Source organism: Corticium candelabrum, chromosome 22 (genome assembly GCF_963422355.1).
Source record: "Corticium candelabrum chromosome 22, ooCorCand1.1, whole genome shotgun sequence".
Classification (NCBI taxonomy): Eukaryota; Metazoa; Porifera; class Homoscleromorpha; order Homosclerophorida; family Plakinidae; genus Corticium; species Corticium candelabrum.
In genome coordinates this window covers 1,028,050-1,041,191 of record NC_085106.1, presented here as the reverse complement: position 1 = coordinate 1,041,191, position 13,142 = coordinate 1,028,050, and the positions used below count along the sequence as shown (strand labels likewise).

General features: G+C 39.1%; 4 protein-coding genes across 4 annotated transcripts in view; 1 reads left to right on the top strand and 3 right to left on the bottom strand.

Moving 5' to 3' along the window:
• Positions 1-1,255, bottom strand: part of LOC134197649 (uncharacterized) — a 1,665-nt gene extending 410 nt beyond the window's left edge. Inside the window, exons 1-2 of the mRNA XM_062666994.1 lie at positions 282-1,255; positions 36-223 (exon numbers count right to left, since the gene is read on the bottom strand). Of these exons, the coding sequence (XP_062522978.1) occupies positions 36-223; positions 282-432 (339 nt within the window). The 5' untranslated portion in view covers positions 433-1,255. The remainder of the gene's footprint in view (positions 1-35; positions 224-281) is intronic.
• A 2,303-nt stretch (positions 1,256-3,558) lies between these two features.
• Positions 3,559-5,289, bottom strand: LOC134197647 (zinc finger SWIM domain-containing protein 1-like). Its single transcript, XM_062666993.1, has one exon. It carries the CDS (start codon positions 4,960-4,962, stop codon positions 3,559-3,561), a length of 1,404 nt encoding a protein of 467 aa, XP_062522977.1. The 5' UTR covers positions 4,963-5,289.
• A 115-nt stretch (positions 5,290-5,404) lies between these two features.
• LOC134196995 (uncharacterized) lies at positions 5,405-6,655 on the bottom strand. The gene has a single exon (XM_062666227.1). It carries the CDS (start codon positions 6,510-6,512, stop codon positions 5,565-5,567), a length of 948 nt encoding a protein of 315 aa, XP_062522211.1. The 5' UTR covers positions 6,513-6,655; the 3' UTR covers positions 5,405-5,564.
• Positions 6,656-8,545: 1,890 nt separating this feature from the next.
• Positions 8,546-12,981, top strand: LOC134197166 (sialate O-acetylesterase-like). The gene is made up of 12 exons (XM_062666438.1): positions 8,546-8,708; positions 8,764-9,021; positions 9,963-10,097; positions 10,242-10,369; positions 10,448-10,554; positions 10,620-10,693; positions 10,929-10,985; positions 11,512-11,604; positions 11,665-11,748; positions 11,837-11,947; positions 12,325-12,375; positions 12,476-12,981. The coding sequence occupies exons 1-12, from the start codon at positions 8,628-8,630 to the stop codon at positions 12,791-12,793; spliced, it is 1,497 nt and encodes a 498-aa protein (XP_062522422.1). The 5' UTR covers positions 8,546-8,627; the 3' UTR covers positions 12,794-12,981.
• The last annotated feature ends 161 nt before the right edge of the window (positions 12,982-13,142 follow it).

The window sequence follows — 13,142 nt, the reverse complement described above, 5'->3', positions numbered from 1 at the left end:
ATGTATCCTTGAGTTTCCTGCTTCTGCCGTACAACTTGGGTCACAAGCAGCCAAGCATCGTGTTGAAAGTACTTCCTGATTAAATGAATGTCTACATTCTCATCCAGAACAGCATCAGTTACCATCTCTGGCCTATCCTCGACATCTCTTTCACTAAGCAGTTGTTGTGAATTTTTCAGCACATCTGCTGCCAAATCTGCGTCCACGAACCATTCTAGCATTACTGCACAATGTACAGAGTAACTAGCTGGATGTGCTTGTTAGTCCAGATAAATACCTACCCTTCTCCTTGACTGATGTGTGCAACTTAGTAAATGGCTGGAGAGTTTTCAGCGACTTCTTCTTTTTTGATGGCAGGCCTATCACTGTTAGTTCGTGTCCTTTTGGTCTTCCTCTCTTTTGATATGTAGACGGCATCTTGATACCTGACATGAACAAATTTAATTGTCAATGCACCAAATACTGAGTTCACTCTGATTTCATTTTATAAACTCACTCTGGAGATCTTGTTTGATCTTTGATTTCTCAAAGTCATTATCCTGTGATTTAACAAGAAGAGATAATGTGATACAAACAGTCAGAGACAATTCATTTAGTTAATCCATCTTTCTCCAGTGCTACTTTAGTGGCTTAAACAGATTTACGTTTTCGATGTGTCTGTCTGTGTAGACAGATATGTGTTGCAACTAACGAACTGCAGTTAATTAATCAGTCAGTCAGTCAGTGCACAGTGCCATTCAAGGAACTTTCATTAGAATTGATCTGTACTATTTGCGCTTAGTTTTAACTTGTAGTTTGCTGTGACCGTGATTCCACTGTCATGGATAATATTTTTGACTTTTGGTGTTCTGTATTTAGAAATTTGTATCTATAAATGATTTTGTCAGTCAGTCAGTCAGGGAACATGATGAAATAGTTGCTGTTGGAGCAGTTGCCTTCATGAACTAAATCTTCATCACAAGAAAGAAGTCTTTTATCGGTACATAGATAATGAAAGCGGCCGGACATAGTTGTTTTTGACTCTGGTGCTGGCTCCAGCAGTGACCTAACTCGTAAGTAACCCTAACCCTAACAGAAGGAGGTTCAGAGCTAAGCATATGCATGTTAGGTTGGCATTAGAGGACGTTCTATCCTGACTGGGTCTTTTTAAAATTAGGTATGATATCATACCTTGGATGGAGGAAAGTCTAGTTTTTCAACGATTCTGCCTCCTGTCTACCAATTGTATAAGAAGGTCAATCATCTTGTTTATTTGATGGGTAATCAAGGAAGTATCATCAAGTCTCACAACAATGGCCCTGTCTCCTCTGCTGCTATGTACCCTATGGTTGTATATAGCACAACAAGCTAGGTAGATAAGTGGCTGCTATTACATGCAAATGGCACAGAAGTTATGTACACGACTTTCTCTTCTGTTTTTTCAGGTAGAAGAACCAGAATAAGCATCAGTCCTTATTTCAACATTTTAGAAAGAGGAGGAAAGACAAAAAACAATCAGAAGAGGTCGTGTAACTCTTCTATCCTTTAGAAGACTGTAAGAGGTAAGAAATGCATATCATATCTGTGTACCATCTGTTTATTTATAGTATTGTATAAGTGTAGTTTATCGTACGATGGGCGTGCTATATATGACTTTATAACCCCGTTCTGAGTGCCGGTAAAGCCATATTGCCCGCTAGTCTTATGATAAATTATTTATAACATGGTCACGTGGCATGTAAGTATAAATGAGACTAAGATAATAAGCAGAAGTAAGTTATTGCATACTTGCTGTGCAATACGCCATATACACCACCTCAGTACGTGCTTGTGACTGGTCGCACGTCACGTGATCATGGTATAACATCCAATATGGTGTGGTGAAGTAAGGGATACTTTAGACTATGTCACGTGATCTTTAGACAATCTGATTAGTCAAATGGGGTGTTCTATACATGATAGAAATGTCTTTGTAGGTTCAAAACTGCCACCGTACCAAATTCACTAATCACATACCTCTAAAGGTCACATGATATATTCTAAATATTTTAAAGCATGGTTGTAATGGGGTCCATGTATTTTATTGACACCTCAACCTCTCAGGCTTATCAACTAGATAATTGGATCTCCCATGTGGTTCTGTCAATTAGCTTATTGGTAAGCCTTGAAGGCTTTGGATCAATAACAATGTACATGGATTTCCACGACTCATGCTATAACTATTACATGGTATAGTATACTGCTGCTTTTTGCCCATGCTGAAATAACGCCCATGCTCGTATATATGCCCATGTGCGACAGGTCAGAACTTTCAGCCTGAAAAAACGCTCATGCCCAACTATACGCCCATGCCCAAGTATAGCCCAGGATACGCGTGTGCAGACAAAACAAAATGGGGTCCGCAGAACATTTGTCTCCGTCTTTGTGTGTTTGATGAGCTGGTGTCAGTGTTGAGCAAAAGTGCTTACCGCTAGACTCATGTCTTCATTGCAATTACCAATCCTGATGCTTTTGACTGACTTCAGGCCGACCACTCCGGTTTGCGTGTGTAGTGTAGTTTCTGCGTGTATGCTGATGCTGTATGGATAGCAGTACCTTTGATCTTGCAAATGGATACTTGCAAGCATTTGTGGTATTTCTGTCATCAAGTGTTTTAGATGATGACTGGCCAAACGACAGCATTTTGCAACCATGTATATGCTTGGGACCAAAATAACGCCCATGTCCTAGTATACGCTCAGGAAAAAGCGTTTCTTTTCTATACGCCCAGGGCGTTATATTACGGGAGAATACAGTAGTATAGTAGAGTATATTACACTGCAGTACAATACAGTATAGTATAGTATGGTATGGTATGGTATGGTTTGGTATGGTATGGTACGGTCCTGTATAATCAAGACACTACTTTCCTCATAATGGCTAGAAACACTTGTAGTGACTACGTCATACTATGTAGAAGGTTAGTTCAATAATTGCTATCTGTATGTCAGTCATTTGAGCAGATCTAAGAAAGAACTATAGTGATCACAATTCACAATAATACCATGTCAGTGGAGTATATATTTAACTTACTTGTTGACTCTCAAGCAGTCGTTCTGCTCTTGTCTCTACTACAAACAATGCAGTCTTTGTTGTTATACAAAGAAACAACACTGGACTCAATGTCGTATGTAATATCAGGCAGTATGCAAAAGGTGAAGAATATACGTAGTTGTCTTCGGTTTGCCTTTGCAGCAGTTGGTTTCGGGATGCAGGCATTCATTTCTGATTCTTGTTTCATTTTTACTGATGGAACTGTAAGTGTCAGAACATGTTTCCTTTAAGTATTACTATTGCCGGTGGCAAAAGAGTTTACCTTGTTGAGCTCTGTTTTTGTGTGTTTCATTTTTTGAATGTTGTTGCTTTTCTTTTGTAGAGTCTGCACACATTTATGTTTTTTTGTCAAAACAAAACTGACACCATTTTGTCTTTAACAAAGTAAATATGTACAATGTGTGTACCTACTTGTTGCATCAGCATGCGCATGTGTATTAGCTCACATTTATTGGTGTATGCACACAGTTTGTATACATAATGCCACTAGGTCTTACCATTGACTAATGCAACTGTTTCTCCATTTTCCCATGCTGTAACTAATTGTTTCAACAATTCTAATCGCTTGGTAAGGGTTAGTCCAGAGTCTTCTGAAGCTAGGGTAGATAATTTATTTGTGACTCTTGAAACAAGTTTAAATTTCTGAAACTGAACCAGAGCATACTGCAGGCAATGTTGTTGAAGTTCTAGCCATGTAATACAAACCTGAGAGAGTGGTTGTGCTGAGTTATGTGTTTTACGCAATGAACTAGTAACAAGAGATACAGTTGACTGATTGCTGGCAAAATCCTTTGAAAAGACTCTGTGCATTGACTTGAAGTAGTGTAGTGTCCACCTTTTGTCACATAATTCTTCGTTGAATAAGCTCATGCCAATGTCAGCCCTTGCGGACAGTATATGACGGCATGGGAGCCTCATTGAGAGCCATCCTAGACACTGGCATGAGGTTGCAGTTACTGTAATATTGCCTTCACTAGAGGACACATGATACTGCTGATTTTCTGCACATTTTAATGCAACTTTTGCAATCATATCCATTTGCTTTTTCACAAACTTATAGGCATAGGGAGTAAGGCACCGCATATAATGCTTGCTTGCTTCATCAGAGGTTGAATGAAATGCAGTGGGTACTTTCAAAACTGAAAGACTTGCATTATGATCTCGTTCTGACCATAGTACTCTCAGAATAACAAAGAACTTCTCAGTGAATGTTTCCATGGAGGAAAAGCGGGGAATGACAGATTTTAATTTGGCATTTAGTGATTCAAGTCTATTGTTGGTCGCGTTCAAGAAGTTGCCTGTGCTGTACTTCATACCCATTGTCCATTGCTTACGAATGGGATGCCACTGCTTGTTGAAGTAGTCGATTACAGCTGCAGGAGCATTGGTTTTGAAACGAGAATACAATTCTGCATATTTTACTTCATTTGTGGCATATGCCATTTGCTGGAGAAGTTCCAAATACAAGGTTCTCTGACCTGATGTGATGCCCATTTTTTCACAAGAAATCTCTCGTCGAAATGACCTGAGAGTGTGGTAGAGGCAAATCAAAAGGTCAGCATTTGGAAAATTTGATGCTAGTACATCACGTTCAGTCATGTCCTTGTCTGCCATCAAAACTCTGGTAGCTGTCCAGGATGGATTGTATTCTTTAAAAATAGACATGATTTTTGATAGTGATGTTTCGGTCTCTTCAAGTAACAAAAATGCTGATGCAATTTCACTTTGCCCATTGCCATCTTCTATGAGGATAATGTATAATGGGAACTGCAGCTCAAGAAGCTTGTAGGTGGCATCAATAAATAATATCTCAGGGTAAGCATCAAATGCCCTTTTCATTTGGTCATCTTGAAAATGGACTCCCAATAGTTCCTTTTGGTCATTTGTCATTACATGCACACTTGAACCTACACGTGACCACCCCAAATGCACATTAACAACACATTCTACAGCATTTAAAACCTACATAATAACCTACCATATTGCTCTGTCAGTTCCTTGACAGTAACTTCTAAGTTGTTACGGGTACTGCCACTTTTCATTAGCGTAGATAGATTGCTCAGGTCCTTTAAAAGAACCACTTGGCCTGTTTCGTTTGACAGTTTATCTTGAACCATCTTCTTGTTTGCTTGTAATGACAGCAACTTTTGCGCTTCTTGCTTGGCATCATTGGAAAGCTTTCTCTGTTGTGGTAGTTGCTTGAAGAGTTCCTATGAAAACAAGAAGGTGCTGTTATTGTCTCTAAAGTACTATAACCAAGTGCAATGCAATATGCCATGCCTTTTAATTATTGAATGCAAGGATGGCAATAATTCTTACCTTGCTAATGTCATGATTATGCTGGAGGTTTATACTTTTGATGGTCAATTTTTGTCCATCCGTTGATGCTACAATTCTCACAAAACATGCGCATTCCATTTGAAAGGTTCTGCAATGTAGTGAAGTTGTACATATGAAGGTGTTGAATAGCTATTACGACAAACAAATGAGACTTACGAGTGATTAGGGCGTTTTCCTGTACCCCGTGACTGGAAGTGCTTTCCACCATGAATACAGTTATACTGTAATTCTGAAAACCTTAAGTCAGAATTGAAGTTCTTTTTAGTTGCTCGCTTCTTGGCAGATTCTAGTGACCTGGATCTCCTAATGTCGAGTTGTACAAATGTTGCTCTTTCATAACTAGAAATGCAGTGCTTTAGCTCTTCAAAGGAGGAAAATTCTTGTCCAGTTGTGAGCTGTGGAGCTGTTACAGAAGAGATGTCCAAGTGAGTAGTAGACGGACTCCTTTCATTGCTATTCTCTGTACCTTCGTCACATGGTGCATTTTTGTGACAAAAACTGTCTTCTTCAGTTTTGCAGTCTTTCTGCTTCAGGCTAAGTCTAAGTCTAAGTCTAAGTCTAAGTCTGCTTGCTTGAAAAGACGATGCCGTGGGTACAAGTGCAGACTTATCAATGATGTTTGTCACGTCAATAGTCTGAGTGGATATCCAACACGCTAGCACCTTGCGTAGGTAAGGTGAATATTTACTTGCTTGCCAAAATAGAGTCAATTTTGACTTTACATCATTCAGAGCCATGTGGGGTGAGCATATACATTCCCAGACATTTGTTGGGGTAAATGCAGAAATTGTAACAAATGTAAATGCTATTATTCCACATGCCGATGAACACTTTTGAACAGGAAAGTTCAAACAATTTTGAGAACAGATGTGTTCACCATTGGGGCCAAACATCGGCTTATGCATTGCAATCGTGTGATAGAACATTTTCATTTGCTTGCTAAGAACCCTTTTCAGTTCTAAAGAAACCGGCTGTGTTTCAACTGACAGATTGATGGGAATAGGAAAACCTAAGGGATCACAGTAGTAGGTAGTTTCAGTACAGACATCTATTACAGCTACCACCCAGTGATTTCCTGTTAGCAACTTGTTGGAAGCCATGGTGGTCTGAAGTAATTGATTTACTGAAATGTTTAAGATCAAGAATGCAAGACGTACGTTTTCCTTGCCTTCTGCAGCTGCTAAAACAGCTTCATGCAATCGTGTTTTGTTATATTCAGAGAGAACTATGCACAGACAGTCTCTTGAACGTTGATTTAAGACATCAGACAAGCTTTGCAGAATGTCCTCTGTTAGCCAACGATTGCAAGTCAACATGGAAATTTGATGACTGCTTAAGTTACCACATGTCGTCGTTATGGCAGATGCTGGTTGGTTCCATAACATGTTTTTGAATAGCTGGAAACTTTGGTTGTCGAGTGGTGTCACATCCAAGAAGTCAGGAATGGTTAAATTTGTAGAAAACCAGTTTTTCTCAAGAGTGACCTAACAAAAAATTAAATGGAGAAACATTAAAGAACATGTTACTCCTAGTGCAGAATTAGGTAGACATCTTCGCAATGGAATTATGTTGCTAATAGGCTACTGTTCACATGGTAATGTTGACAGTTGTGGCACAGTGATGTTCTATTAATGTCAGTTGTTGGTACATCCAAGTATAAGAATAATTAATTGAAAACTTTACTGCAGTTTGGAGCAGTACCGATTGCGTTAGAATTAGCACCATATAGTTGCCTAATGAACTGCTTAGATGGCCATGTGTGGCTTGCTCAGCTGACAGCTTATGAAGTGTTGGCATGCAACCCTAGTCCTGAAGTAATATCAATTATGAAAAGTTTTCTATTGCGCTATTTCTGAATTGCATAATAGTATGGTAGAGAAGCAAAACTGATAAAACTAGTTTCGGAATCTAGAAAGCTGTGACATGATTTTAATATTGATTGATTTAATTGAAAGATTTGAATGTGTGTGATTGCATATGATCTGTCTGATAGTAGTTTGCTTCATTTATATGACTCCTCAACTTTCCTCCTAGGACCATACTTTACTCATGCTGAAAGGAATTTTTTGTGGTAAGCTGATTATTCTGTTCAAAGAGGGAATTGAGTCGCAAAGTATGAGGAACTAATTCACAGTTCGGAAATCAATCATCAATGAGTGCTTCTTTAGAGGCTTCCTTAGAAGCAGTTGAATTAGGACAAGAGGAATAATATATTTATTGTCGATTCTATATCTTCGTTAGGCGAGAAAGAGGTGACTACTTTATATTTGAAGATTAGAGGTTGCTTTATATATTGTCTGTATAGCATATGGTATTTTGCTTTGAGACCTGTTGCTGGTTTTTAAAGTATGTTCTGTATCTATGTTGAAGATGTATTACAATAAATGACAGAGGGCACGGAGTGGTGTGAATTACCGTATTTATTCCAAGTCAGCAGTATTGTTGGCACCAACTGAATGTAAACCCTTTTATTTACCAGATACATGTGCGTGCATGCTCCTGTGAAGTTCATGTCAATTGTACGTATGCAAGGGTCGGTACGACAAACAATGTGTTCTTTCTTGCATCAATCATATTTACCTGTGAGGCGATGGATTTGGCTTCGTGTATTGCTAGGAACTCTCTAATTCCATCAAGATCAAATACACCAAACAAGAATCCAGCAGCCTGGATTTCATCTTTACAGTCACAGTCTTGATTGATCTTTCCGGCTAGTCTTCTGCACACAGACTCACTGGGCATCACAGTACTGGTGTGGGGGTTGCTGAAAAGAGTGCTTCTAGGGACAGTGATGACCTGACCCTGCTCTGGACTCACACTAGGAAACTTCAGTCTACCGCATTCCTGCCTGGTCAGCTCTCTGATAGACCTACAAGTGTGAATCGTTATCGGAACCGCCCACCATGTATATGTACGGCTTCAGTCAATGATTGTCTAGCCTGCCTTTGATTGTCGAGCTTGAGAAATTCTCAAACATTTGGGCGCGAAAGAAACTGGCGGTGGTCAGAACACACTTGCGCGGGGGAGATTTACGCGGGTAACTTTGAAGTCTGCACGTGCAGACAGTCACCGGCACGTGCAAACAATGCGCAAGCGTCAGAAAAGCAAAGCTGTCATGTGACCAGCGCGCCGCCTCATGTGACCAGTGTGCCGTACCCGTAACCGGAGCTAGTTGGGGGTACGGGCCCGTACCCGTAGCCACTTCGGTAGTGAAAATGCTGTTTTTGCTGTTAACAACTATTTTTGTGCGTTTAAGTTTTGGGCTACACTTTTCCAATGTGCTTGGAGATAATATGGTTAACCTTACTGTTTCTATTGTAGTAAACGGTGTCAATATCGTCGTTTTTGTAGGTTTTACAGCGTTCTCCTCAACAAGCTGTTGTCTGGGGCTTCTCCTCTCCATTTGACGTCGTCACAGTGAATTTTAATGGTTTTAAAGACTATACCGCGGCTGATCTAAACGGACAGTTTAGGATGGTGCTTCCACCAATGGAAGAAGGAGGACCAGTAGATGTCCTGGCTATGTCTACTATTACAGGAGATCAGGCCTTACTGAGAAATGTCATGTTTGGAGACGTGTTTTTTTGCAGTGGTCAGAGCAACATGGAGGTAAGCATAGCTCATACACTATATACCTGTATTATTGTTCGACTCAGTGTGGAAAATAACGTTAAGACATAGGACAATGTCCCACCAAATGTGTTGTTTGGTCGACCAAATACTACACTAGTGTAGGGACATGTTAGGACAAAACATCCATCTGTACACATATAGGATGTATGATGCTTTAGTGTAAACCTTGTCCCCTAGCATGTGATGGCCTTTCCAATGGTGTAACTGTTAATTTCATAAACTTAGGTGCCTCCTAGCATGCTTTATCCAGAGAAAACCTCACCTGCCTATAATGCCATTTCTCTCTTGGAAGTTGGTTATCAAGAATTACATGCAAAATGGCTGCAGTAGGGGAGGCACTTAATTAGACATGTAACACCATACAAGAATGTCCTACCAAGGCTCAGTCTGTCCGATCCAAAGTAATTCTCTATTTTCCCCACTAGTTAATTAATTAAAGGTTTGAACTGTGATGCATCTAAAAGGTATTGTTAGCATATACAATCTCAACAGAAAAACAAGCAATGCAGGCTTAGGTGTCTGTTGTAGATGATTTGACAATTAAAGTGACTTAATTAATTAAAAAGCTGGAGAAGGCAATCACAGTATGTGTTGGCTCTTATGTGTTGTAAGTTAGCATCTGTTATATATATATATATATATATATATATATATATATATATATATATATATATTATATATATTGATGTTTGTAGCACACTAAAAAGTGCAGTTTCCTTAAAGGGCAACACATACACGCGAATCTACATAACACACACACACACACACACACACACACACACACACACACACACACACACACACAGACTAAATAGGTTATAGGTACTGACGATGTATGCATTACATTAGGAAATAAAGTAGAGTGAGTATTGAAATTGTTAATTTGTAATAAGATTTGTTTGTTTGCATGTTTGTAGTTCACATTGGGCTCTGGTTTTAATGCAAGTGAAGAGATAGCAAGAGCAAATCTTTACCCAAATATTCGTTTGATGACTGTGGGTCAAAGAACAGCTTCACCTACACCATTGACCGAACTACAAACAATTGAACAGGTTTAGTTATTTGTGTTGTGCAGTGACTCTAAACAATTTTTGATCAGTATGTAGATTTAGTGCTTGGGATTTACATTTACTGTGTAGTTATTTGTAGTTGCATTATATTTGCACGGTTTTAGCTATTTGTTTGTTTGTCAACAGGAATGGAGCATCGCAAGTAATGAATCTGTTGGAGGTGAGGACTGGACGTACTTCTCAGCTGTCTGTTGGCTATTTGGTCGTGACATTCATGATTACTTAAAAGGAGCTGTGCCTATTGGACTTATAAGGTAGCGTTACACTGTGGCTGTAAAATGTACCAAATGCCAGTGCTTTTGTTTATTTGTTTAATATTGATTTTCTTGTAGCACAAATTGGCATGGTACACCTGTTCAGGATTGGTGCAGTTCTGATGCTTTGGCTAAATGTAATCAAACGAAATGCAAGCATGCTACATGCAATGGTGTTGGTGCTGGTAGGTACATTACTTAACGTAAGTAAAGTTGTTTGTTGTGTTTTAATTTGTATTTATGGTTTTAGATGAAGGTAACTCTGCACTATACAATTCAATGATTGCTCCGTTTCTTCCCATGCGAGCTCTTGGTGCAATTTGGGTACAGTACTTTTCTGTATAAGCAATGCATACACATACATTGTATTGTGCAAGTGTTCTGAGTGATCATTACCAATTATATAGATTGATTTGCTTGTGGCACATCTTTAATTTAAGAGCACTTGTTGACAGTTGTCACAAAATGAATGATGTAGAAATTAAGTGATTTAGTGTCCATGTATGTCATAGGAGTCAGCATTTCTAGTGAAATGGGTGACGCTTGTTCTTTTTGTTAGTATCAAGGAGAGGAAAATGTAGGAACTGGTCCTCAGTTTGGTGAAGACTACTATGCTGTGAGTTGCTAATATTTCATGCTTGGATTTTTCTGGACTAATAAGCTGATTTATAAGAACTAGAGCAATAATATTATATGTTGTGCTCAACCAGATCAGTCTGGTTTGTAAGATCTCTTGTAAACATCATAAGCAAACCCTGCCTCAGAGGTGTTTAGACCATCATGGCTGTCTAGACAGAAGAAATGACTTTACACAGGATCTGACTGGATCCAAGATGCACTGTCTTATGTAAGTGCTGCAGATTGTGATGACCTGAAGTGATGTCTAGCCCCTGTGCAATACCTGTGTGCACTATGTCCAACGATCCCAACACCACTGAACAACCAGTGTCCGACACTGCCACATGTGGCTTACCTCCACCCGCAAGTCGCTGTACTCCAACTGATCTGATTGAGCACGACACATAATAATAATGTAAACAATTTGTTGAGATTGTTTCTGATTTCTGTATAAATAATAACAAGAATGTTATTAAGAAGTGTAGTATTAAAGCACTAATTATCAATGGTTACTTTCGATTTAGTGTCAGTTTCCAGCTATGATTGAAGACTGGAGGGATAAGTTTGACCTCAAAGATATGTATTTTGGATTTGTACAGTTGGCTGCATACAAAGAGGTAAGTCCATCATGTTGGTGTATTTTGGCCTTTGATTAATAAATGTTTGTAACATTAAAGAATGGTGGAACACCAGTTGCCGCGCTAAGATCAGGACAACTTGCTGCTCTAGAGTTGCCTATGGTGGGCATGGCAAGTGCTGTGGTTAGTAATATTTACAAAAGTTGTGATATCTAATGAGCGTGCTTGTAGATCTTTACGCTTATTTATTATTCATTGATTTACTGTTTAGGATCTTGGTGATCTGTATTCCCCGTTAGGCTCTATTCACCCTCGAAACAAACAGACTGTAGCACGTCGTTTGGCAGCTACTGCCAAGGCTTTAATTTATAAAGAGATTTTGGTAAGGAGTTGCAATGCAAGATGGATGATAGTGTCATGTGATAGATACTTCTGTGTAAGAGCATGCATGTGCTACTGCTTAGAGACATTGATGACACTAACTGTTGTGCTGCCGAGACACAAAGGTAGGCAGACAATTAGACCATCTACAAAACAAACCAACAGACCAACAGTATGTAGCACCGGCTAGAAACTTTTGTTGTGTAGACCAACAAAACAGACTGAGTTTTAATAGACAAACAAACATTTAGACAGACAAACAGATGCACAGACAGACAAAAGACAGACAGGCAGACATGTAGACCACCTGACGAATGTGTTGAGAAGCAGCAACATCGACCACAAAACTTTATGTTAAACATGTTTGTGGAATGTTAGGTGCATCAAGGTCCTATGTTTGCAGGAGCATTTGCTGCAAACAGTTCTAAGGTAATCTGCAATTGTATGCTTTCTGTTCTCTCCACACTGGAGTTTACTGCACTGCAGGAGGTTGTTGACACTGTTTTTTGTCTGAATTTTACATTGCCAGATCTCCGGCAGCATCGATGAGACCAGCGTTCTCATCTCGTTTGATCCTGATACACTAGGTAGTGGATTGATAATGAAGAAAGTATGTTGTCCCGAAGATCTTGATTACAAGTATTGTTCCGGTTTTCAACTTCAGACAGCAGATCAAAGTTGGCACAATGCTATGGCCATGGTCTATGGTGATACCGTTGTAGTCTCATCAGCTATGGTCGAGGATCAACGTGTTTTGGGTGTTCGATATGGATATGGTGACTGGCCTGTTATGACAATTTTCAACAAGGAAGGGTTTCCAGCTATACCATTTACATATACTTTATAAATTAAAAATTTGTGACCAGTCTGCATATGATTTATTAGAACTTTATTGATGTTGAGGTATAGAAATGCCTTCATTTGGTAACAGACAGTTAATTGACATAACGATCAATTTTCAACTCTTGAATGTGTTCTTATTGGGTATTTAATATGAATTGAAATCATGTCAATCTGTTGGACAATACATCAGTGAGCTGATTGGTTTGTTTGAGACGTCCATCTAATACTAACCCTATGGTTGGTAACACTTCGACTTGTGATACTAGTGTGACTAGCATTCAATTTAGGTTTTGATAATATTTATTATTAACACACAGGCCATACTGTTATTGAAAAAGTTATGTTGCATAAGG